General features: G+C 60.7%; 1 protein-coding gene across 3 annotated transcripts; it reads left to right on the top strand.

The window, feature by feature from the left end:
* Positions 1 to 1,464: 1,464 nt before the first annotated feature.
* Positions 1,465 to 17,217, top strand: SLC17A9 (solute carrier family 17 member 9). Of its 3 annotated transcripts, none has more exons than XR_009222868.1 (13): positions 1,465 to 1,551; positions 7,193 to 7,390; positions 7,835 to 7,974; positions 10,374 to 10,473; positions 11,783 to 11,913; positions 12,463 to 12,559; positions 12,771 to 12,867; positions 13,525 to 13,612; positions 14,467 to 14,501; positions 14,942 to 15,057; positions 15,723 to 15,778; positions 15,952 to 16,242; positions 16,574 to 16,654. XR_009222868.1 is itself a non-coding variant. In XM_058562314.1 (13 exons), exons 1-13 carry the CDS (start codon positions 1,493 to 1,495, stop codon positions 16,735 to 16,737), a joined length of 1,311 nt encoding a protein of 436 aa, XP_058418297.1. In that variant the 5' UTR covers positions 1,465 to 1,492; the 3' UTR covers positions 16,738 to 16,821. The 3 variants fall into 3 exon arrangements, 2 of the variants coding, with proteins under 2 accessions (XP_058418297.1, XP_058418296.1); XM_058562314.1 differs by having other exon boundaries at positions 15,952 to 15,981; positions 16,574 to 16,821; XM_058562313.1 differs by lacking the exon at positions 15,723 to 15,778 and having other exon boundaries at positions 15,952 to 15,981; positions 16,574 to 17,217.
* The last annotated feature ends 6,221 nt before the right edge of the window (positions 17,218 to 23,438 follow it).

Below are 23,438 nucleotides of genomic sequence, written 5' to 3'. Positions count from 1 at the left end.
CCAGTCTATTTGCAGAAACAACCCTTCCCTACCTTTTTATTGTCCTTTTTGTGCTTTGCCTGCCTGCCCCAGAATGTCAGCTCCAGGAGGAAAGGGACTTTGGGTAGTCAAGTGACAAAAGTCCCCTACACCGTGATTCTCGTCTTTGTCTAAAATTATCACGGTGAGCCTCGTGCAGGGGTGGACATGAACGACCAGGAAGACAGTGGATTACTGTTGGTGCAAAGAGTTCAGCAGCAGTCCCCAGGCTGCTCTTGGCTGTGGGCGGGGCCTGTTTGGGGGCATACATCTCTCTCAACACCACCTTTCTGTCCCCTTGAGCATCAGATGTGGACTGAAGGAGAGCAATCTGTTCAGTGAGCGTGTATGGAGCTGGGCATGGGAAGCCTGGGCAGAGACAGTGCAGAGGCCTGAGGTGAGCATGGCTGACTGACGAAGGCACGGAGAAGGCTGGGCGGGGGAAGGCCAGCCCCTGGGGTGCAGGGATATTTTAGGTTTTGTTCTAAGTGGGTGAGAAGCCTCCGGAGGGTTTCCACGTGGTGTGACATGGCCCAGTTCGATAGGCTGCTGTGTGGAGGGTGGATGGGGGTGGAGGAGGGTGTGTGAGGAGGCGGCAGTGGGTAGAAGCAGAATGTGGTCAGAAATCCAGTCGTTGCCACGTGTCCCCACGTTCCCAGCCTTTGCGTGCTGGCTGTGTCCTTCACGGGGGTGGGAGATCTGCTGCAGCAGCCTTCTAGAGTCACACGTGGAGCCCCTGAGAGTGAGGGCCCCCGGGGCCAGCTCGGGGCCTGGCCCGGCGTCCATGCTCAGAACACCTGCGTGAAGAGCGAGGGCCCCTCAGCAAGCACCTGCAGCAGGTATACCCCCTTCTCTGAGCCGCCCACCCAGCGCTGCAGGCTGGCTGGAGTCACAGGGCTGGGGCCCACCTCCAAAGATCTGTTTTAAAAACTGGTTGACCCTGAGTCTTAATGTCCTTGCACTTGGTTAAGCTTGTCCCTAACTTCCCTGTGATGCACGCACGGCCCTGAAGGTGGGGACCACCATCATCCCCCGATTTGTAGGTGGGGCACTCAGGCTCCCGGCTCAGCAACGTGTCCAAGGCCAGCGCGGGCACACTGAGTCCAGGATTGCACCGCTCGACCCAGCCACCCCAAAGCCCCATCCATCCCGCCCGCTGCAGGAGAAGCCCCAGCGCCATCCGGGCGGGCCGTCTGCGAGCTCCAGGAGCAGCCGGGAGGGCCGAGCCGAGGTCTGACTACCGTGCTGCGGGCGCGCGAGGCCCGGCCTCCCCAGGGACGTCCGCGGGGCGGGGACCCGAGTGGCGCGCCCCGCCCCGCCCGCCGCGGTGGCCGTCCGGGGGAGACACGTCCTGGGAGCGCCGGACGGAAGCGCCGCTGGGACTGACACGTGGCCTTGGGCGGCGCTGCCCGCGTGGGTCGGCCCGGCCGGGAGCCGGCTCCGGACACGCTGCGCCCGCGTACGTGCGCGCCCGATGCAGCCGCCCCCGGCCGAGGCCCGCAGAGACGCGGCCCAGGACACCCAGTGGTCCAGGTGGGGCCGCGGGGACGAGGTTGTCTGTCGGGGAGGGAGCAGCGCGACCTGTGGGAGACTCTCCACTGTCTGTGGGGCTGCGTGCCGGGCGCTCCCGGGCTGGAGGCAGGAAGGAGCACACAAGTACCCCTACTGCCCTCCCTTTGCTCCAGTCCCAGGGCCGTGAGTACCCCCCAGCCCTCTCCAGGCCAGCTGGGGTCCTGGGAGTGGTGCAGGCAGGGGACATCCTGGGAGTTCTGTCTGGGGGAGGGAGCATTGTCCCAGACAGTGAGGAGGGATGGCTCACAGGCACAGCCCTGCATCCTGGAACTGACCCTGCCAGGTAGGACTACACCCATTTACAGGCTTGAAACCCCAGTGGTGACCACACACCTGAGGAGGAGTAGCAGTGCAGGGTCACCCAACAGGGCAGTCAGGGGACTGGTCAGGGGGCACACGCTGGACGCTGCAGCCGGATGAGTGAGTCCTGCCACCACATTCCAGTTGTGTAATGTGGACAGGGTCCCCATGGAGGAAGTCAGTGGTGCAGGAGGAAGGGTCCAGGCAGGTCTGCCACTCCTTTCCATGTTCTGTTTCCACTGTCCACTGTCAAGTGCAGAAGGCCTCGGGGTAGGGACTCTGCTCACGGATGTGACACACATAGCAACGGGAACGAGATGGGAACTCGAGAGGAGCCCCCAGACCACCTATGGCTCAGCGCTTGATCTGGTTCTGTGGCCTGTGGCCCCGGGCCCAACGTCACGCTGTGATTGCAGGGCCAGCCCAGCTCCAGCTCTGAGTCCCCGGGGAACCTGCTCTCTGGGGCCAGCCCCTGCTGCCTGAATGACGATGGCACCGTCCTGTCCTGCCTCCCAGCACAGTCTCCCGATGTTGGGGCCCAGATGAAGGCAAAGCTAGTAAGGAAGACAGAGAGAGGCTGACTTTCAAAAGAAGCTGGAAGGCTCCCACGGGGCTGGGCAGGCGAGCAGGGGCGAGAGTGGGAGCCACCAAGCTCGAATCTCAGCCCTGGCCCAGTCTCCCCGCCAGCTGCCCCTTAGAGCAGGGAAGGCTGTACCATGGGGTATGCCTGAATCAGGGAGCGCCCTGCAGCCTGCTCTCACTCACTTCCTCCCTCCCCACCCTGATGGTTACTAAGGCACGGCCTTGCTCTGAGCCCGACCCAGGTGGCAGGCCAGCTGGGCTGAGGGTTGTGGCCCAGGGCCATAGAGCATTCTGCAAACTTCCCTCTCAGGTTATATTTTAATGTCTCTGGGTTGGCTTTGCCTTAACTACTCCCCTCCCTGCTCGTTTTAGAAAGGAGCACTTGCAGCCTTCCGGGACGTTGGCCCATGAGGTAGCTGGAGTTTTGGAGGGGCCTGTGGGATCCTGGGTGGAGTAGGGCTCATCCAGGAGAAGGTTGTTCTCACCCCTGAGTGGATGATAATAATACTGATCGTAACAAGCGCTACTGTTTATTGCTGCCAGCTCTGCGTGCCCACTGCCTGAACGAGCAGTGTCCACTCTTCGGGCAGCCCAGAAGGCAGGGCCGCTGTTCAGCCACACCCCAGTGTGGGGGCGGCCGGCAGCCTTGGACGCGCGCGTTCTCTGGCTTGCTGCCCTCCTGGCCTGTGGCACCGGCACATTTCCCTTTTCTGAATCGAGGGGCCATGTGACCACCTATTTGCTCAGCCATGAATGCTTCTCCTGCACAGCGGCTGTTGGCAGGAAGCAGAAGGTTCTAGAAGGTTCACAGGAAGCATCATGATGAGCTGGGGGCACTGACCTGAGGATCAGGCCCATCCAAGTGGGCGGGGTGAAGCCTTTCAGGCCCTTCCTGACCAATCCTGCTGTAGCCTTCTGTGTTCCACCAGCCCATCCACAGGATTGAGGATTCTGGTTCTGACGTCCTAATCAGTCCTCGGGCAGCTGGCTGTGTCTGGGTCGCCCTCTCCAGCCAGACTTCCTTGTTCTGTGTCCTCAACAGCTGTGAAGGAAGTCCCTTTGCCCGCCTAGCTGGCACTGCCCTACCAGCTCAGGGATGGGGCTGTGGGGGCCTCCAGGGCCCAGGGAGGAAGCAGACAGCACCTTGCCCCACGCAGCTCCTGAGGGAGCTTCCGTGCCAGCGCCTTAAGCTCAGAGTGGACTGGTTGCCTGGGACCTGATGGGCCTTTCTTGACCTCTCGTGGCCATGAGGAGGCCGGGGGGCAGCACCGTATTCTCAGTACCCTGCCGACCTTCCAGAGCGGGTTGGTCTCAGCTGGCCTTCCATTGTTTCTAACTGGACTTCCCACCAGGCAGCAAACAGGGCCAGGCTCTCAGGGTCATGGAGAGGGTGCACCTGCGGGAGGGGTCGGCGGGTGGGGGCGTGGTCCCGTCTACAGGCAGGCGACCCTCCACTGCTTTGACCGCATAAAGAGATAAAGCTCCCTTTTAAAGGCACCTTTGGACTGTGGCTGCTCGTGGGAAGGCAAAAGCCTCGCCCCCACGCCCCTGCTGCTTTCCTCGTGCACTGAGGCCTGAGAAACAGAGCCGTGCACACATGTGCTTGTGTGCAGGGCACAGAAAACCGTGGGCCTGTATGGGTCACCCAGGACGGTGTCTAGAGGCCACGGCAGGTCTGAGCAGCAGGCACGCCCATGGGGGGGCTCTGCCAGCTCCCTCTGGGTGGCCGCAGGCCAGCCGACTAGACTGATTTTGGCAGGCAGTTTGGACTTTGTTGCTCTGTGCTTCCCTAGGAAGCCTGGTGGGAGTGTTCGCTCAAAAGGAGCAATGTCCCCTACAGGCCTGCAGTGCTTGGGATGGAAACAGGGGCCAGGAGGGTGGATTGGTGCGGGGATCTCGCCAGGCAAGCTTCGTCAAGTCCCAGGGATGAGCTTTGGGGAGAAGTTGGGGACTGCATCCTCATGTTTGGAACCCTGGAGGAGGCAGGTGCCTGAGCCCCAAGGGTCTGCAAATGTGGATCTGTTGGGGGACAGTAGGCCGGGCTGTTTGGAACTTGGACTCATTCACTCTAAACCCATAAGTGGTGGTCTCGAACCTTGAATCAGCTTGTCTCAGCTGGTGGGACTGCAGGACCCCAGAGCAGATTCCTTGGCTGTGGAGGGCACAGCTGGAGGTGTGTGGCCCTGGGGCCCCCATGGTGACGTCCCTCAGCAGGCCCAAGACAGTGGGGGAACTGCAGCCTCCCCATCTCACTCCCCGACTGGAAAAGTACACTGTGGTTTGCAAAGGGAAAGTGGACTCGTGTGGAGATGCCGGCCAGAGGAGGTGGCCGGTCACAATGGCTCCTTGTTGGGGCAGTGGAAACTTGCGGGTCACCCTGCTGTTTACTGACTGTGAGGGAGGCAAGCGTCATGGGCATAGCCCGTCTCTCCTGAGGAAACTGAGGCTTGGGGCAGCCGGGCGACTCGTCCCATGTGCCCCAGGCCCATCCACAGCCAGGCGTGGGCAGGCCGTGGCTGCTGCAATTGCCCTAGAGTGGCACGGGGCCCTGAACCAAACCACGCTCCCCTGGAAAGCTCCCCAGCCAGCAGCACCTTCTGGCCCCACCGTTTCCACCCAGCTCCAGTGGCTAGTGGTCCACCCTGCTGGCAGGAGGGCACTGGGCTGTGGGCACAGCCTCGACTCGCTGCAGGCCGCTCTTTTGGCAAGACAGGCCGGTTCTGGGTTGGGTGCTGCCTTCGTGATAGCGCACACATTTTGTCGCGCCCATTTATCAGGCTCCTGGCATGTGTGCTGCCCGCTGGCTCCAGGCCAGCCGGCAATACCTTGAGGCATGAAGCCACCCTCAGGGCCTCGGAGGTCTCCTATCCCCCGGAAGGCATCCAGGCAAGGACCCCAGCCCTCTCACGGGTGCTCCTGGCCTGTTCTCCTGAGTCGGCCTTGCAGGCTGCGCTTAGAAAGGGTTGGTGGGCTGGAAACGTGCCCATGTGTCCACCGCAGATTGAATCCAAGCTTCCACTTCCCCCGGCCCCTCACTGTTCTCTGGCAGATCCCCACCAGGGCAGCCTCCCGCCAGATCCAGACAGAGATCTGAACAGGGGTTTGGGGAGCAAGGGAGAGACTCCAGTGTCCCCCTCATCTGCCAGGTGAAAGACATTCTTCCCTGCTCTGCTCTACAAACTGCCCTCTGAGGCTCCAGCGGCCTCCTCTCCTGGACACCCCTTCCTGCCTTTTGGTTTCTGGCTCACGGCCCCTGCCTTCCTCTCCTGGATGAATCCTGCCATTTTCCTGGGTGACTTTGATGTCCACATGGGCCGTCCATCTGGCGCCCTGGCCTCTCACCCTTGACCTTCTCCTCCCCAGTGACCTCCTCAAGGCTTGACGGTGCCAACGCCTTGGCCCCCTTCATCCAGCCTGGCCAGGCCTTGGGCCCCCAGGCTTGGACCCCCTGCCTGTGTCTTTCTCACAGCCTGAGCTTCCTCCCTGCGGCACCCCACAGCCCCGGGGAGAACCCAGCCACCTGTACCTGCACCCCAGCCAAGGAGCAAGTCCAGGGGCAGCAGGACACCAAGTCCCCCGCTGGGGCCACTGTAGGCCTCCTGCTCTCCTGACCAGCTGCCCCCAGTCGCCGTCCCCATTGCACACAGACATCGAATTTCTCTAGTGCTGCCCCCTCCCCCAGGCCATCCCCCCATGCACCTCCCCCACTGGATCTCTCACCTGCACAGACAGTGCTCGAGGCTCCTTCTCTCTCTTCTTCACTTCTTAAAAATAAGCTTTGTCTTTTAGAAGAGTTCTAGATTTATAGAATCACTGTGAGGGTAGTAGAGTCCCCATATGCTCACACCAGCCTCCCCATTCACGTCTTAGATTAGTGCCCTGCGTTTGTACCATCAGTGAACCGATACCGGCATGGGACTGTTCAGATTTCTGCAGTTCCCCCGATGTCCCAGGACCACACCCAGGGTCCCACAGACCCTGAGTCGCCGTGTCTCCTGGGCTCCTCCTGGCTGTGCGGTTTCTGACTTCCCTTGGTTTTGGTGACTGACGTCGAGGAGCACCGGCCAGGAGTTTTGTGGACCGTCCCTCTATGGACATTTGTCTGGTGACCTTCCTAGGCTGCCAGGGCTGCCTCACCCCTGCCCGGGTTCCTCCGAGGGGCCAACCGCCCCCCTGGCGCTGTGTCCTTGCTGGCCGCCCAGCACCACTTGCCCCCAGGTCCTCTGCCGGGCAGACCCAGGTTTCCTGGGGACCCTGTAGGGGCCCACAGTGCTGGTTCCACCCAGTCACGAGACCCTCCCTCTTGCCCAGCCCGATGCTCTCTTGGTGGGTTATGAGCTGTCAGTTCCGGCCTGGTTGCCTTCCTGGACCCCCTTGGTCCATGAGAAACCGAGTGCTTGGGTCCTGGCCGCTGGTCCTGGAGGGCAGCATCCCTAAGCCGTGGCTTATGTAACCCGCCCTGTGGCTGGCCTTTTGGACTGTTCCCACCTCTGCCGTTATGAGTGATGTCGTGCATCATTTCCAGAATCTGCTGTGTTCTCCGAGGAACCTCTGCAGTTACGAGCGATATCGTGCCTCATTTCCAGAATCTGCTGTGTTCTCCAAGGAGTCAGCAGCAGGAGCGTTTAGACATCGAGAGGGGGCCCAGCTGCCTCTTCCCGACCTGCATGGAGGAGGGCTCCTTCTCTCCTGGCCTGACCCGGCTTCTCCCCTACTGCAGGCCCGAGTGCCAGGCATGGACGGGGGCACTGCTGCTGGGCACGTGCCTGCTGTACTGTGCCCGCGTCAGCATGCCCGTCTGCTCCGTCTCCATGAGCCAGGACTTCGGCTGGAACAAGAAGGAGGCCGGCATCGTGCTCAGCAGCTTCTTCTGGGGCTACTGCCTGACTCAGGTCGTGGGCGGCCATCTGGGGGACAGGTAACCCCCTCTCCCTGCAGGGCTGGGGGCTGCTCTCGGGGGAGGGTGGGCCCTGCTGCCGCACAGGGCAAGGCAGCTCCTGGGAAATGAATGTGGGAGAGGCCCCACCCAGAGGAAGACCTGAGCTGGGAGACCTGAGGTTCACCTGGGAGGTGGTCAGGGGGCCAGCACAGCTCCCCTTGGGGTGCTCAGCACCCTGAGGAGCACCCGGCATCCCAGTGAGGCAGCTTGTGGGGACAGACGGACCAGGCTGGACCCTGTGGTCTCACTGCGGCCTCCTCTGCAGAGGGGGATGTGGCAGCACCACCCACCCTGGAGGGCTGCTCTGAGCGAGTGATGGTGCAGGCTCTCCACCCCGGGTTCCTCCAGGGCAGGACCTTCTGGTCCAGCCCATCAGCCTGGCCGCACAGCTCTCCCATCACCGTGCTCCTGTCCCCCCTTTAGGATCGGGGGTGAGAAGGTCATCCTGCTGTCAGCCTCTGCCTGGGGCTTGATCACCGCGGCCACCCCACTGCTCGCCCACCTTGGCAGCACCCACCTCGTCTTTATGACCTTCTCTCGCATCCTCACGGGCTTGCTCCAAGGTAGGGGTGCCTTGGGTGGCTCCCTCATGCTGCCAGCATTTCACTCTCTGGTCCCAGGCACGGTAGAGCAGGGGGAGTGTGTGCACGTGTGTGCATGTGCATGTGTACCTGTGTGTGTGTGAATGAGTGCATGTGTGTTCATGCAGATGGGTGAACATGTGGGTGCATGTGTGTGTACACATGCATGTGCATGTGTGCATGTGTATGTGTGGACGTGTGCATGTGTGTGTTCATGCAGGTGGGCGCACCGTGTGTACACATGTATGTGCATGCGGGCATGTGTATGTGCGTACACATTGTGTGCGTGTTTGTGCAGGTGTGTGCACATGTGTGTGCATGTGCAGGTGTACCTGTTTGTGGACAAGTGCATGTGTGTGTTCATGCAGGGGAGTGAACGTATGGGTGCACCTGTACATGTGTATGTGTAGACGTGTGCATGTGTGCATGTTCATGCAGGTGAGTGCACGTGTGCACTCATACATGTACTCGTGTGTGCTCCTGAGTGTGGTGTGCCTTCAACTTTGCCTTAAATCAGAGCAGATGTATCAATACCTCAGGGCCGTTGCTGAGCAGGTCCTGGGGCCCTCCAGCCTGGCGGGGGGGTGGCTGTCCTTGTGGGCAGTGGGAGTGCAGTCCCTGGTGGAGGGTGCTGTCCCGTCCGCACTTCCCTGCCCTGGGCCGGTTTGTTTGTGCTATGATGACTTGGCACCTGAAGCACTTTCCATTTTCTGGAAAGACTTCAAAGTCTGGCACGTTCTGATGTCACATGTCCTCCTCTGCCAAAAAGTCTACTCCAGGGAGCTGGGTGGCAGCCAGGTTGCTACGTGATAACTGTCAATGCCACCGGGTGGCACGGTGGGGACGTGCAGAGTTTCTGTGTGTTGCCAGGCAGAGGCCACACCCCCTCTGGCCAGGCCAGCAGGCTGAGGGGATGCAGGTTTCCTAAGACCTCTGGCTGCCATGCTTTGGGGACATTATACTTCTGGAGAGAGGCCCCCAAAGACCCCCGGTGGCCCAGGTGAGCTGGTGGCAGGTAGTACACAGCCCACCTTTGTGGGAACAGGATAGCCTTCTGAACTCCTGCCCTGTACCAGCATGGCATCGACAGCATCCATGACCTGGATGTGATCCGAGTGGGTGGAGTCTGGGCCCCTTCCTCAGCACATCTCCCCACCCACTCTGGAAGGGAGCCCCAGTTACCCAGCCCCCAAGAGCCTGGGGCAGGGCATGGGCCTGCTTCCAGCCTGTGCCCCCAGGACCCCAGATCTCCTGGAATTGGCCTCTGCCTGTTTTCTGACCAGCCCCACCAGTCTGGCCCATGGGTGGTCCTGGTGGTCTGAGCATTCTGGCTCCTGTGCTCCTGTGAGTCCACCCCACTTGCTCCTCACGTAGCCTGTGGCTGATACTCTCTGTCCCACAGATGAAGGTCCCAGGGGTGGGCTGTATGATGCCCAGCTGGCTCTCTGGGCACCTAGCTGGGTGGCCCTCAGCTCGGGCTGTTTCTCCCCACCCTCCTGGGAGGCGAAAGGACTTCTCTCACAGCCGGTCTATGGCCCATTAGGGGGGACAGACTGGGACTCAAGGGGCAGCTGTCACCCTGGGTGACTGGCACTTGATGTGGGCAGGGGCCTGGGTCCCCGATGGGAAGGCAAGGACGATATCCTGTCCCAGGTCCCTGGCCTCTTAGCTTCCCCTGGGTGCTTCAGCAGAAAAACACAGCGTGACAGGCAGGAGCTGCAGAGCCCAGGACAGGGTTTTTTTTTAAGTAGATTTTGAAATAACTATAGATTCACAGGAAGTTGCAAAGAAACGTACAGGGAGGTTCCGTGTTCCCTCCCCCGCCTCCCTGTGGTGACATCTGGAGTTGCTATAGGGCAGTGTCACATCCAAGAACCAGCACTGTGGTTCCACAGGGCTGTTCAGGTCTCACTGGTTGTATGTGCACTGTGTGTCCAAGTGTGGGTGAGTGTGACCGTGTGCCTCAGTGTGATCGTGAGTGTGTGTGATGCGTGCACTAATGTGATCAGTGTGTGATGTGTGTGTTTATGCACATACACGTCATGTGTGTGCGCACACGTGCATGTCAGTGCGAGGACTCTAGAGCTGGTGTGGCTCTGGAAGCTGGTGTGACAGTGGCAGGAGTCTTCCCGCCACCTGTTCAGCATCGCGACCTGGAGTGCACGTCTCACCCAAGCTGAGCATCTCCTTAGTCAAGTGTCACTAGAAGCCCAGCCCTGTTGGGCCCTTGGCGGTGAGGTGGGCATGAAGGACACCCCAGGCCCGAATAATCATTGATGGGCCTCGGGGGAGCCTCCCAGCCTGGCTCTCGCCCCTCGCTGGACCTGCGTGTTGGCTGGGGGAGGCGGCTGCGGGGCCTCTGCATTCTCTGCTTGTTCCAGGCGTTTACTTCCCTGCGCTGACCAGCCTGCTGTCGCAGAAAGTGCGGGAGAGTGAGCGAGCCTTCACCTACAGCACCGTGGGGGCCGGCTCCCAGTTCGGGTAAGTCCTGGCCTGGGAGGGCAGGGGAGGCAGAGGCGGTGCCCCTGGTAGAGCGGCCATAGGTCTGGGCAGGACAGGCCATGTGGGAACATCTGCGGCTCAGGGTGACACGGGCCTGGCGGGTTCTGTGCTCCCGGAGGCGCTGGCTGCCGCTCCCCATCTCTGTGCAGAGCACTTCTCTCTGTATGTGTTCTGTCCCCGGTGCTGGCGGTGGTGACGTAGGCTCTGGGGCTCTGGCACAGGGGCTGGGGCAGTGGCTGCTTCATCAAGCTCCCCTTAGTATGTGCGGAAAGAGCGGGGGGGGAGGGGCCTGTGCTCACAGGTCACAGCCCAGATGTGGGCACCCCGTGTCCCTCCTCCCCACATCGCCCCCAGCTCCACGCCCTCATGCTGAGACCTCGCTCGGGGTGGAAGGATGTCCCACTGTCCTACCGGGGCTTCCCATCCCCCAGGCTCAGGGCTCTGACTTCACTGCTGCCGAGGTCTAGGCAAGAATTCAGAGGGTGGGGGTGCCTGTGGGTGAGCCAGGAGCTGCCCAAATAAAAACCCAGGGTACCAGCGAGATGTGAACTTCAGATGAGTGACATGGGACACACTCCCACAGAGAAAGATTCCTTGTTCCTCTGGAAGCCCGTTTCCCCAAGGCCCAGGGAGAGGCCATGCCCACCCCATAGGTGGGGAAGGGGAGGCTCAGAGAGGAAGGCCACCTCCTACAGGCCCACGGGCCTGCATGGGGAGGAGCTTCTTTTCATCTCTTTTGTCCCCTTTTGCTGTCTCCTGGCTGAAGCTCGGCAGATGGGGCAGCAAGGAGGGGGCCGAGGACATATTTGGGACGATAGGGGGTTGAGTTTGGTTGCTGTCATTTTGCATTTAGAAATCTCTTGGAAATCCCACCCTCTCTGACGTGAAGCTGAGGACAGAGTGGAGGTTTCCTCTCAGTGTGTTGTCGGCAACATGTGCTTCTTGTTGCGTTTTTTAGTTTAAAAGGATCCACATCACAATTGTAGGCCAACTGAAGGTCTAGAAGCAAGAAACTGAAGCAGCAGCCCCTGGCAGCCGCCTCTGTGCCACGTTACACCCAAATGGCTGTGCCCGTGTCCACCCTGGCCCCGTGGCATCTTAAGTCTCTCCTGAATGCTTGTAATCCTTAACAAAATACGCTGATACTGGGGCTTCTGAGCAGCTGCTTTATAGACGACAGAAATACCTTCTTTTTAGAGACTCAGCTCACGTGGGTGGGGATTCTCCACTCGTCTCCTCCCCTGAGTGAAGCCGAGGGTCGTGGCCACACTCCTCTCTGTCGTTCTAGGACGCTGGTGACGGGGGCCGTGGGCTCCCTGCTTCTGGACTGGTACGGCTGGCAGAGTGTCTTCTATTTCTCTGGCGGGCTCACCCTGCTGTGGGTGTGTTACGTGTACAGGTACCTGCTGAGTGAACAAGGTAACCACGGCTGGGTGGGCGACTGCTGGCCAACGCCACTGCCCGGGGAGGGGCCGGGCCTGGAGCAGCCATGGAACTTCCGCAGAGGATGCCAGCTCAGCGGACCCGGGGCTGCCCTGGGCTGCAGAAAGAATCCCCTAGACTAGAGTTTCGGGAAAAATGCCTGCGCGCTGAGCTCTCAGCCTGGTTTCGGCCTAGTTCGTCCTGAGAGTTCCGTTGGGGCGAAAGCAGACTCACTGGGAGAGCTGTCGGCCAGGCACGGCGGTCTGCAGGGGCAGTTGTGTCTTCAGATGGCAGGAAGGGGCCCGGGGGATTCGAGGACGGGGAAGGATGGAGAGAGAAACCCTCAACACAAACGTCGACCCTCAGAGGCAAATGCTGCCGACCTAAGACGCTGGCAGAGAGGGTGATGCACAGCCAGGGAGGGCGCACAGGGGTGCAGGGTGTGCTGGCCCCCTGGAGCCACCCCCGTAAGCGGTCTGTAGAGAGCAGACGCCGGCCTGCATGATTCTGAACAGCTTTCACATGGAAACACCTCGCTCCCTCCAGATCTCCTCCTGGCCCTGGGCGTTTTGGCACAAGGCTTGCCGACGTCCCGGCACACCAAAGTTCCCTGGAGACAGCTCTTCCGGAAGCCTTCTGTCTGGTGAGCCGGGCCTGCCGAGGGGTCACAGCACGGGGCTGGGGTGTCAGGAGGGGGGTTGGACCCTGGCGGGCCTCGCATGCTCCCCTGACCACAGAACGGGCACGACCTGGGGCTCAGACCAGCTGCACGGGGGTGGGGCCACTCTTAGCCTCTGGTGCGGGGACGGGGCTGGGGGCACATGGACCTGAGCCTCGCCCCCACTGCCCTGCAGGGCAGTCGTCTTCTCCCAGCTCTCCTCGGCGTGCTCCTTCTTCATCCTCCTCTCCTGGCTGCCGACTTTCTTTAAGGAGACATTCCCCAGCTCCAAGGTGGGTTGGCCACCTGGCAGCTGGAGCAGGATGAAGGGCGCCATGAAGCCAGCGCCCGGCGTGCAGATGGGCGCTTAGTTCCACCAGACTCTGTGATGGTTCTGACACCACACAGGTTCATGGCTTCACCACATGCAGGGCCGGTGCCCGGGGTTGGGGCACCTTGGAAAGGCCCAGTGCTGTCCTGCTGCCGTGTTCACATCCAGACCACATCCGGCCACCCTGGCAGAGCCCCCACCCTAGGGCCCGGCCAGCCAGTCTGTGGATGGTCATTCCTGAGGAGGTGCCAAGCAGGGGCTGTGATGCAGTCAGCTCGGCTCACTCTACTGAGGCTGTCCAGCCACCTGCCCGGCTCTGGTGACCAGGACCCCTGAGCTGCACATTCCCAGGGCGGGGTGCGTCCCCTAGCTCTGCCCTGTCAGGGTGTGGGGAGACGTGAGGGAGATTCGGTCTGCAGGGGACACAGTGCTGGTGGGCCCAGCGCTTGGCCAGGGTGGGGAGGGCTTAGGGCAAGGGAGGCCCCGACCCCAGGAGGCCCAGTCTGCTGGTGGGGAGAGCCCCACTGGGCAGCGGTGAGCATGGGCAGCCACTCTCCCTGGTGGCCGGGTACCGGCTCTGGCCACCTCTGAGGGTCCCTCCCTCCCTCTTTCCCTGCAGGGCTGGGTCTTCAATGTGGTGCCCTGGCTGGTGGCGATTCCCGCCAGTCTGTTCAGCGGGTTTCTGTCTGATCATCTCATCAATCAGGGTGAGCCCTGGGGGCAGGGCCAGGCTGGGAACCCCACTCGGCCTTGCCTTACTTTTGGAGGGCAGGGAGGCACCCCCCCTGGAGGTGCAGCTACAGTGATGGGAAGGTGCCGTGCCCCCTGAGGACCAAGCTGTGAGACTGGGACCCCCGCCCTTCAGAGCCTGTCAGGGGTGGGCCTGTGGGAGCCTGGCTCCCTGTCTGACTCAGCTGATGACTGCCTCGAGCCTGTCACCTCCCCCAGCCTCAGTTTCCCCATTAAGGGGGGGTTGGGGTGCAGTGAGAGGACCCAAGTCCTACTGTGACTGTGGAGCCCCCCTAGGGGCCGGACCCAGCCCTGAATTCTCTTCAGAGCAGGAAAGGGCACGTGGTGGGGCCAGAGGTCGCGGGCCTGAGGTGGGCCGCGCATGTCAGGTGCTGGCCCAGGACCCGAGGGCACACGACCCGAGGGCAGCGCTCTCCCAGACACGCATGCTCCCCTTAAGTGCTAGTCTTTTCCTAGTTACAAAAATACCATGAGCTCATTGTGGAAAAATTAGAAAATTTGCAGAAACACAAAGAAAGGACATTTGTAACTGTCCCAGTGTGTCTGCCTGGCCTCAGCCGTGGGAGCCCTCTAAGTGCACACGCGCTGGCTGCAGAGTAGATGCACGCACACACACCCACACGCGTGTGCACAGGTCTCACCCACGATACAGGAAACCCCATCTTGAGCCGGCGCCCGTCCCTCCTCTCCCCTACTCCCTCTCCTCAGCTGTGCAGGTAGGACTGCCCCAGCACCCTCCCCACCCAGGGGCGTCAGGGGCGTCAGTGCAAGTGGGCCAGTGGGAACGTCTCCTGGTCTCCCCTCTGTTCAGGTTACAGAACCATTACCGTGCGGAAGTTCATGCAGGTAGGACGGTCGGGGAACGGCTCTCTCTGGACATCCCTGTTTTTTTCCTGGGACCTGAGCGTTGTGTCCCCAAATCACCTGACCCAGAAGGCGGCCAGTGTGGCACGGTGGCTGGAGGGTGCCCTGGGTCAGTGCTGGGGGCCAGTCTGGCTGAGCTGAGGCCTTCCCGGAGCTGTGTCCATGGGCTTTCTGCCCCTTGGAGTTCCGGCACCCATTTCTGGGCCTGGGTTTGCTCTCGTAGGACAGGGCTGCTCCCCTTTACCTCCGACGAGCGGGGCTGGCTTATCAGGGAGCCTCGTCCCACACATCCCCTGGGCAGCCCCTGGCCTGGGAGAGGTTTGCCCCGCTCACCCTTGTTCAGTGCACCCCGGCAGCCCCGGGGAGGGGCCCTGTTGGCTGGCATGGCTCCCCCTCCCCGTCACCAGCTGTCGCTCCCACAGGTGATGGGCCTCGGCCTGTCCGGCGTTTTCGCCCTGTGTTTGGGCCACACCTCGAGCTTCTGTAAGTCTGTGGTCTTTGCGTCGGCCTCCATCGGCCTTCAGACCTTCAACCACAGGTAAGAGCCGGGCACCCTGTCCACCAAAGCCGTCCCTTGCTGCCCGCAGGCACCCCTGGCCCTGCTCATCCTGGGCGTGAGGGAGAAGCCACCTGGCTCAGGGGCCGCATGGAGGGTGGGCGCATGGCTGGTCCCCACGGGTGAGCCACGGAGGCGAAGGGTTGTCTGAGCCGGTGTGAACCTGGGCCATTTGAAAAACAAACATCTCACCTGGGGAGGGACTGGGGAAAGCAATGCCCATCTCCAAGTAGCGTCTTTTGTTCCAAGCGTGTGAGGCGTGTCCTCCGTCTGCGTCTTTCCCTCCCCGATCTGCTCAGCAGCAGTAACCTTTAATTAGGAAAACTTGGGGAATCGGCAATTTAATGTTTTCAAATTAGTGAACAGCAAATGAGTGTGCCTTCAAGGAAGCTTGTTTTCCTGTTGTTTGTTTCATCCTGGGAGCGGGTTCCTGTGCTGTGTCACGGCCGAGACGGTAGAACTGGGGTGGGCTCAGATGACCTGGGATGGCCCAGCACCCCGGCATGGTGGGCAGGCCCCGGCTGGGCTGGGTCCCGAGCGCCCCCTGATGGTCTCCAGGCTCCAGGTGCTCAGAGGACTGACCACTGGCTTGGCAGGGTGGCGGCTGCCCGTGGTCACTTGTCCGCCTCCTCTCCCCTTTCCCACAGTGGCATTTCTGTTAACATCCAGGACCTGGCCCCGTCTTGTGCCGGCTTTCTGTTTGGTGAGGCCCCCAGCCCCGTTTGGATAGGAGGCGGCTGCCCCCAGCCTGGGTGTTGCTCACCCCAGCCCTGCCCCTCCCTGGGCCCCCAGGGGCTGCCTCCAGGCCGCTGAGCCGTGGGCAGGTCGTGGTCAGCCTCCTCTGACTGGTGCTTACTCTCTCTGCCCTGTTCACAGGTGTGGCCAACACAGCTGGGGCCTTGGCAGGTGAGAGGTGCGCTGCGGTCCCTGCCTTTGAGGGTCAAGCCCAGAGGCCCTGGGGAGCCTCCTGGCCGCCCCACCCCTGTGTCCTCCCATTCCTTCCAGTTGCTCCGGCCCTGCAGGGTTGGGCCTGACACCTTCAGGGGGTTCCATGGTGTCAGGCCGGTGTGGGGAGAGCGCAGACCCCAGAGCTGGCCCAGGGAGAGAGCAGAGTGTTCATTTCTCCGATGGCGCATAAACCCCCCCGCCCCGACCTGACCCACAGATGTGAGTCAAATACCCTGGTCCAGGGTCCCCATGGGCCCAGTGCCTAGATGACGATGACAGGACTCATTCCCCGGCCCAGGCCCTCCCACTGCCCCCGTCCCCTGTGGAGGACACTGAGGGACCCATTAGGTAGGTGATTTCCTGGGTGGCTCATGAGGTCTCTGCCCCTCCGAGACCCTCTGCCCGGCAGCTTGGACCCCTGAAATCAGCTTCTCTCATTCCAGCCATCCCCCTGGCCTCTCCTCCAGGCCCCCCCATCCAGCTCCTCTCCCTGGCACTGCCCTTGGGACTGCCTGTCACTCAGCCCGCCTGTCCCATCTCTCTGGTGCAGGTGTCGTGGGCGTGTGCCTGGGCGGTTACCTGATAGAGACCACCGGCTCCTGGACATCTGTGTTCAACCTGGTGGCCGCCATCAGCAGCCTGGGGCTGTGCACCTTCCTGGTGTTCGGACAGGCCCAGCGTGTGGACCTGAGTCCCCACCACGAGGACCTCTAGTTTCCCGGACCCCACAGGCCCCAAGACCCAGCGCCATCAGCCGTGGGGCCAAGGGCTCAGCTGAAGAACGTCTCGCTCTCTACCCCAGATGTGTGAGCAGAGGAGAGAGCGAGCCTCAGCTGGGCCGGCGGGGGGTGCCGACACCAGAGCCAGACAGCCCTGCTCGGGCCTCAGTTTCCCCACTTGCCGGTGGGGCGATCATGCCCTCCTCTCAGGGTTGGTGGGACTGCCAGGGGTGAGTGGGGTGTATTTTTAGTAACAGCAGCTTCGTTACAGACACAATCTGCTCCATGCAGATCCACAGGTGCCCTCCGCAGTCGCCCTGCCTCCCCCACCCCGTGTAAGACCGTCAGACTGTGGAGAGCGCGGCCATCATTGCAGGGGCTGGGGCGCCACCCTCTGGTCTTCCCCCCAAAACCTGCTTCTCTTTGTTTCTCTGTACTTGGGGCTGGATCATTCTCTGTGGGACCATCCTGTGCACTGTGGTGCACCCCTGTCATGTGGTGCACCCCAGCAGCACCCCTGGCCCCCACCCTGTCATGATCCCCCAGTCATGACCACCCAAACTGTTTCCTGATGTCACCAAGTGTCCCCAGGGAACCACTCCCAGTGAGAACCACGGCTCTAGGTGAAGCCGGTTGGGGCTTCTCCGAGCAGCCAGGCTGAGACGGCAGTTTGATGGCTGGGTGGTGGGCCTGAGGCCCTTGCCCAGCTTTGGGGCCCCCCACCCCCAGTGTGCCCCTCTCACAGATCCCTGGGCACTAGCGATGTGTTCTGCTTCCCTGGCACCTGGTGACTCCAGCTGAGAGGAGGGTGGGCCCCTTCCTGCCCAAGGTGCTCCCCGGAACCAGGCAGACCCCCTTTCTGAATGTCTCCCACTCTCCCAGCTTATAATAGAGGAGCTGGTTGGCTCATGAATTAATAATAGATTCTGCAAGATGTAAATTTAGAGAAAAGCTATAAAATGTGGAAAATCACACCAAAGCCTAATTTAAATGATGACTATTAAACTATTTTAAAAGAAGACCATTATTTTATTCAACATCCTTTTTTAAGAAAGAATAAACACGTGTTAAAGATTTATTTAACTCATTCATGAAGAAACCAGCAAAGTGCTCCAAACAGGTGAAAGGAAAGTGCAAGGACTTGTCTGTGGATAGGGAGCGTTGAGACGCAAGTCAAACAGAGCCAAGAGCCAAGACCGGCTTGTGGCGGCTCCTCTGCTGGGCAGACCCAGTGCGTGTCTGTGGATAAGAACGGCCCGCGTTGCTATCTGATCTGCAGAACTAGAGTCGGACAATTCGTCACTTTCCATTTGAGCACAGATTTTCCCCTACCGCCTCCCCACTCTTGACCAGAAAGAATCTGAAAGAAAGACTCTTGATGACAAAGTGGGTCTGGCCCGGCTGTTTGCAGAGGCGTGGCAAGAATGCAAATTCCATAAAGGCCCTCACAGCTGCTCGGCTGCTTGGCTGGGTTTCATGAGGAACCGCAGGGGACTTCTGTGACGTGCTGTCCTGAGCGGGAGCCCAGCTCAGCTTAACCCCGAGGACGGCAGTGTCATGCAGCAGCCGCGAACTCCTCAGGACACACGCGTGCAGGAGCTCTGCTGTCACGGCCGTGTGTCAGCGCACAGTCCGGTGTGTTCAGTACACTCACGTTGTTGTGCACCCATCACCACTATCTATCTCCAGAAACTTCTCGTCTTCCCAAACTGGAATTCTGCCCCATTGAACACTAACTCCCACCCCCTCCCCCAACCCCAGCACCCACCGTCCTGCTTTCTGTCTCTGTGAATTTGACTCCTCTAGGGACCTCGTATGAGTGGAATGACACAGTGTTTGTTCTTTCGTGACTGGCTTATTTCACTGAGCATGACGTTCTCAAGGTTCATCCATGTCGCAGCAGGTGTCAGGATTTCCTTCCTTGTTAAAGGCTAATATTCCATTGTGTATATACACACGCACCGTGTTTTGATGACCCACCCGTCCGTGGATGGACACATGGGTTATTTCCACCTCTTGGCTTTTGTGAACAATGCTGCTGTAAACATGGGTGCGCGACAAACACCTTTGTTTTTAATCCACTGCAAACTGTAAACTCTTTGAGAGTCTGAGAGAGGGGAGAGCCCTATCCATGGGAACCCAGAGTCGTCCGGGTCTCAGTGCCTTGAGCCCCTGAGGGATGCAGGACCCAGGAGGTGATGGCGGGTCGTCTCAGAAGGGAAACCTAAGGCATGCGTGTGGACTTTGTCCAGGCCTCCTGGACTCCACGTCTGGCCACACTTCTGTCCCTTCCTGGAAGGATGGAGGAGGGAGGACCCAGCCTCTTCCCTTCATGCCATTCCTGGTCCGGAATGTCACCCCGGAGTCGGGTGTGGTCTCCCTGACCCTTCCCAAGGCCCATGTTGGACCCTGGGATGGGGCTCCGTGGAGCCTTGGGAGGATGTTTGCTAGTGGGTAGGGCGCTGGTAGCAAAGAGGGGGTTTCCAGCGGGAGTGGGAGGGGTCCCTGGGCCAGGTGGTGTCTGTATAGTCAGAGTCAGACATGTCCCCACCCCTGTGGGCAGACCTGGCAGATCCCAGCGGCCGACAGGGACCCTGAAGTCGGGCGCGACATTGGAAGAAGCAGCAGACGAGAGTGCAGGGCCGGCATCTGGAGGGTCCACCTGCCTCCTTCACCAAACCCCAGACCGTGCTCGTCCCTTCCCTCCCAGAAGGTGGGACCCCGGCCGCCTGGGGCGAGAGTGTGTGTGTGAGCTTGTGTCTGGGCCGTGTGTGTGTGTGTATCATGTGTGTCTGTGTGCGCACGTAAGGCATGTTTGTGTGTAAGTCGTGTGTGCGTGTGCATACGCGTGAGTGCACCTGCACGGCCCACAACCAGGAGACGCCTCTGGAGCCAGGCCGCTGTCACCCCACCGCTGGCCAACAGAGGGCGCTGTCCGACAGGGCTGTGTCCACTCCAGCCCCAGAGCTGCTGGCCCCAGACTCCTCCCCGGGACGCTGGGGGAGTCGCTGCGTTGTCTGGCTGCTCCGAGTACGTGTCAGTCGGTGTTCGCATCCCCAGCTCCAAGGGAAGGGGACAGGCTGGAAGGACATTCCAGGCGCAGGGAACCACGCAGCGGTGGTGGGGGAGGCTGGACCCTGTGGTGAGGAGCGGGACACGGCGAGGGGCTCAGCCTGGGGGCGCGTGTGTTGAAGTGACTCTCAGGGGCAGGGACCCTCTCCCAGCTGCCCCCTCCCCAGTCTGGGTCACCACCACGGTCCCTCCTGCTGGCCGCCAGACTTGCACACGTGGGATTTCCTGTCTCCACTTTGGATGGAAAGACAGAAGGCTGCAGCCGGGACTTTGTGATTCGAGGGCTTTGTCACCACTGGCCACAGTGTGGAGCTCCGGGGGCCGTTCCCTCCACCCTCTCCCAGGGGCGGCAGACCGGATTGTTGGTCCTCAGGGGCACAGGGATATCCAGGGGGTGGGGCTGTCCCCTGACCTGGGCAGGTGGGCAGCCAGAGCTGTGGGAGTTTAGACTCTGAACGGGGTGGCTGTGCTCAGAGCTGTTCCAAGAGCTGCTCCTGGCACCTCCAGCCAACGTCCCTCCAGCGTGGGGGCTGTGCCCGGTCCAGGATCCCCGAGGTCCTATCCCCAGACCCCATGCAGGCCTTCCCGGGTGCCCGTCCTCATCTCCCACTCACGTGTAGGGTGGTCCCCTCCTGGTCACCCTAAGTGACACTTTCCTGTCGTCTCTTTAAAGCAGGATCTGTAATGACCACTTAATATTTGTAATTAGCATGCTAATGGCCCCTCCACCTCTCTGGGCTGTCCTCCCTGGCCCCGCCATTTCCACTTTGTCCTTCAGCTGTAGGACTGCAGTGCCCTGAGGGTCCCCACTTGCCCCTCAGGGACTCCTCTCATCTGTCCCCTTGGGCAGGTCATCCCTCATGGCTGGGACATGCAGGGGCCGCCACAGGGGGATGCCCTTGGTTGGGACACCTCTGGGGACTGCCAGCCTCTTTCTGTCCCGACTGTCTGCAGCGGAGCCACTGTCCCCTCCGCTGGTTCCCTGGGAAGCTGGCCAGCCAGCACGTTGGACACACCCTGACAGGGTTTACTCTACTGTATTTAATTGAAAAGCGCTCAAGGCGCGGCATGAATATTCAGTGTGGGGGCTGCTGGTGCGGGAGCTGCTGTCTGATTGCGGGACGCGCCCCAGCGCGGGGCCTGTCAAAGCGGGGAGCGAGGTGGGGAAGCTATTAATTGAAATAGCTTCATTAATTAGTAATTAACAGCAGGGAAATGACTGTGTCACATGTCGTATTTCAGTGGATGCCCTTCATGTGTTATGGGGCCTTTAATTAAAAGATGTGCATTTTAATTAAAGGCAAGCCTGACCCTTTGGCCTTTGGAATACAAAAGACATTCCCAACTTTCAAAGAAGCTGGCTGGGAGCTGGGCTGCCGGGCATGCTGGGCCGCCCCGTCCTCCCACCTTGGGACCCCTTCACCTTCCACAGCCCCTCGAGGGGCAGTGGGCCCAGGCTGCTCCTTCTTGGAGTCTAGCTGACAGCCTCTCTGAGCCCAGAGGCGGTGGCTGTGTGGGGTCACATGGAGTCACAGGCCAGCGCAGGAGGGGCCCCCGGCCAGAGCGGAGCATCTCTGGCCCTGACCCGGCACCGTGAGGCCCAAGCAGCCCTGCCGGCCCCAAGTCCTGCGAGCAGGGGCTGGACGCTGGGCAGAAGGTGCTGAAGGGCTGGCGCTGTCCCTGCGCCCTCCGCCCCCACCAGGCTCCCGGTCTCTGCCCTGTCCTGAGTGGCAGCAGGAAGGCCAGAGGTGATGCTCATCCAGGACTGCGCCCGGCAGTGTGGGCAGATGCTTGGCCTGCTCCTAACATCCCTCGTGCAAGGTGGGTCCTCTCCTCACCGCACCTAGGTGAGGGCTCGGGGACACTTGAAACTGACCGAAGCCCAGCAGGTGGACCCCGGAGCCCACCCGCAGCCAGGCGGACCCTTGCAGAGACCTCAGGGTCCCCTCCTTGCCACCGCCGCCTCCTGCCAGACAAAGAAGCAAACAGCCATCTTGGGTCCCATGTCTGTTTCCTGCTCTCACGCTCTCTCTGTCTCTGTTTCTCTCTCTGTCTCTGTCTCTCTCTATGTCTCTGTCTCTGTGTCTGTCTCTGCCTCTCTCTCCCCACAGGGGTCCTGGGCCCCTCACCTGACCATCTCTTGAAATGACTCTCGCTAAGGTCCCAGAGATGACTAAATCCAGCTGCCCCACTGCGCCTGATGCCGAGAGGCTCCTGCTTCAGCCTCTGAGACACAAGGCTCCGCGTCCTCCCTGCCCTCATGCCCCGGCACAGTCCCTTGGATGCACCTGTTCTCCGCCCTGCCCGTATTTCCCCCCAAGATCTTGGCCCTGGCCTCCATCTCTGCTGGGATCACCCCCCCCCCACATCTTCTACACTTCATCTAACACATACGTGTCCATGCACGTGCACACACTCATATACAAGCATGCATGTGTACACACACACATGGTCCTTGTGGCAGGGGGTCCCCACTAGACCAGGGCCCCCCAGGACAGGCTCGTGCAGGTGCTCCTTGGTGGAGGGTGCTGCCTAAACAGAACACAGGAGACCTGGCCTGGGGGTACGGAGCACACGCTTTTCTGCCTGGCAGAAATACTCAGCATCAAGGGGAACAGGGACACCTGTGCCCCACACTAGGTGGCAGAAATTCCGGGGTGCTCTGGTCTCAGCATTGCTTGGGCCCCTTTCTGTGCCCATCTCGAGTGGAGGCAGACACAGGGGAGAAGCCCGACTGCGTAGGATGCTGAGGCCATTTCAAAACCTGGCCCCCAAATTCCTTCCCTCGAGAGGTGGAGCCTGGGTTCCCTTCTGTGGCTGTCCAGTCTCTGCTCGTGGTTGCTGCTCGGAGAGAATTTGACCGACGCTGACTTCCTACCCTCTCCAGAAAGCAGCATCCTGCCTTTGCCCAGGCAGGAAGTGGACCCAGGAGCTGCTTTAGGGAAGAGGCAGGAGAGCGTCAGTGCCAAGGACAGACCACGGAGACGCTGCTAAAAATGCCCGGGATGTACGGCGTGAAATGCTTTCTGTCCAGTTAAATTGTTTAATGCATTGGCGTCGTCATCCTGCAAACCAATGAGTTGCTCCCTTTTCCTCCTTCCTCTGCTCAGAGAACCTTCAGTCAGTGCTCAGGCTGGGAATGCCTTCTCATATTTTCTCCTGCTCCCCGTGAAGAGGAGGCACGGGGCCGGCTCCCCACGTTTGAGCCTGCTCGCTGCCTGCACCAACCCCGCCCCATGCCCTGCAGGGGTGTTTTGTATCCTTTGGCCTCCTTTTCTTCCTGTCGTCTATTTTCGCACCTGTCTGTATGAGCAGCTTTGTTAACAGAACCAGGCACCTCCCCAGTGCTGTCTGGAAGGGTCTGAGGTGCCATCCTAGCATTGTAGGGTGGCCGGAACAAAGTGCTGCCAACTTAGGGGCTTAAACAACAGAAATAGATTCTCTCACATCCTGGAGGCTGGATGTCCAAGATCCAGGTGTGGGCAGGGCTGGCTTCTCTGAGGCCTCTCTTGGCGTGTAGAAGGCCATCTCCTCCCTGTGTCCCCACATCTTCCCTCTGTGTGTGTCTGTGTCCTGGTCTCTTCTTCTTATAAGGACACCAGTCAGATGGGATTAGAGCCCACC

The sequence above is a fragment of the Diceros bicornis genome, chromosome 19 (genome assembly GCF_020826845.1).
Source record: "Diceros bicornis minor isolate mBicDic1 chromosome 19, mDicBic1.mat.cur, whole genome shotgun sequence".
Classification (NCBI taxonomy): Eukaryota; Metazoa; Chordata; class Mammalia; order Perissodactyla; family Rhinocerotidae; genus Diceros; species Diceros bicornis.
The sequence above is the reverse complement of the archived record's forward strand: the minus strand, read 5'-3'. Positions and strand labels throughout refer to the sequence as shown.

Coding starts and splice junctions, on each gene's coding strand:
- SLC17A9 (XM_058562313.1), top strand. CDS start 1,493: ATGCAGCCGCCCCCGGCCGAGGCCCGCAGAGACGCGGCCCAGGACACC. Junction 7,975..10,373: donor CCTCACGGGCTTGCTCCAAG/GTAGGGGTGCCT, acceptor TGCTTGTTCCAG/GCGTTTACTTCCCTGCGCTG. Junction 15,982..16,573: donor CACAGCTGGGGCCTTGGCAG/GTGAGAGGTGCG, acceptor TCTCTGGTGCAG/GTGTCGTGGGCGTGTGCCTG.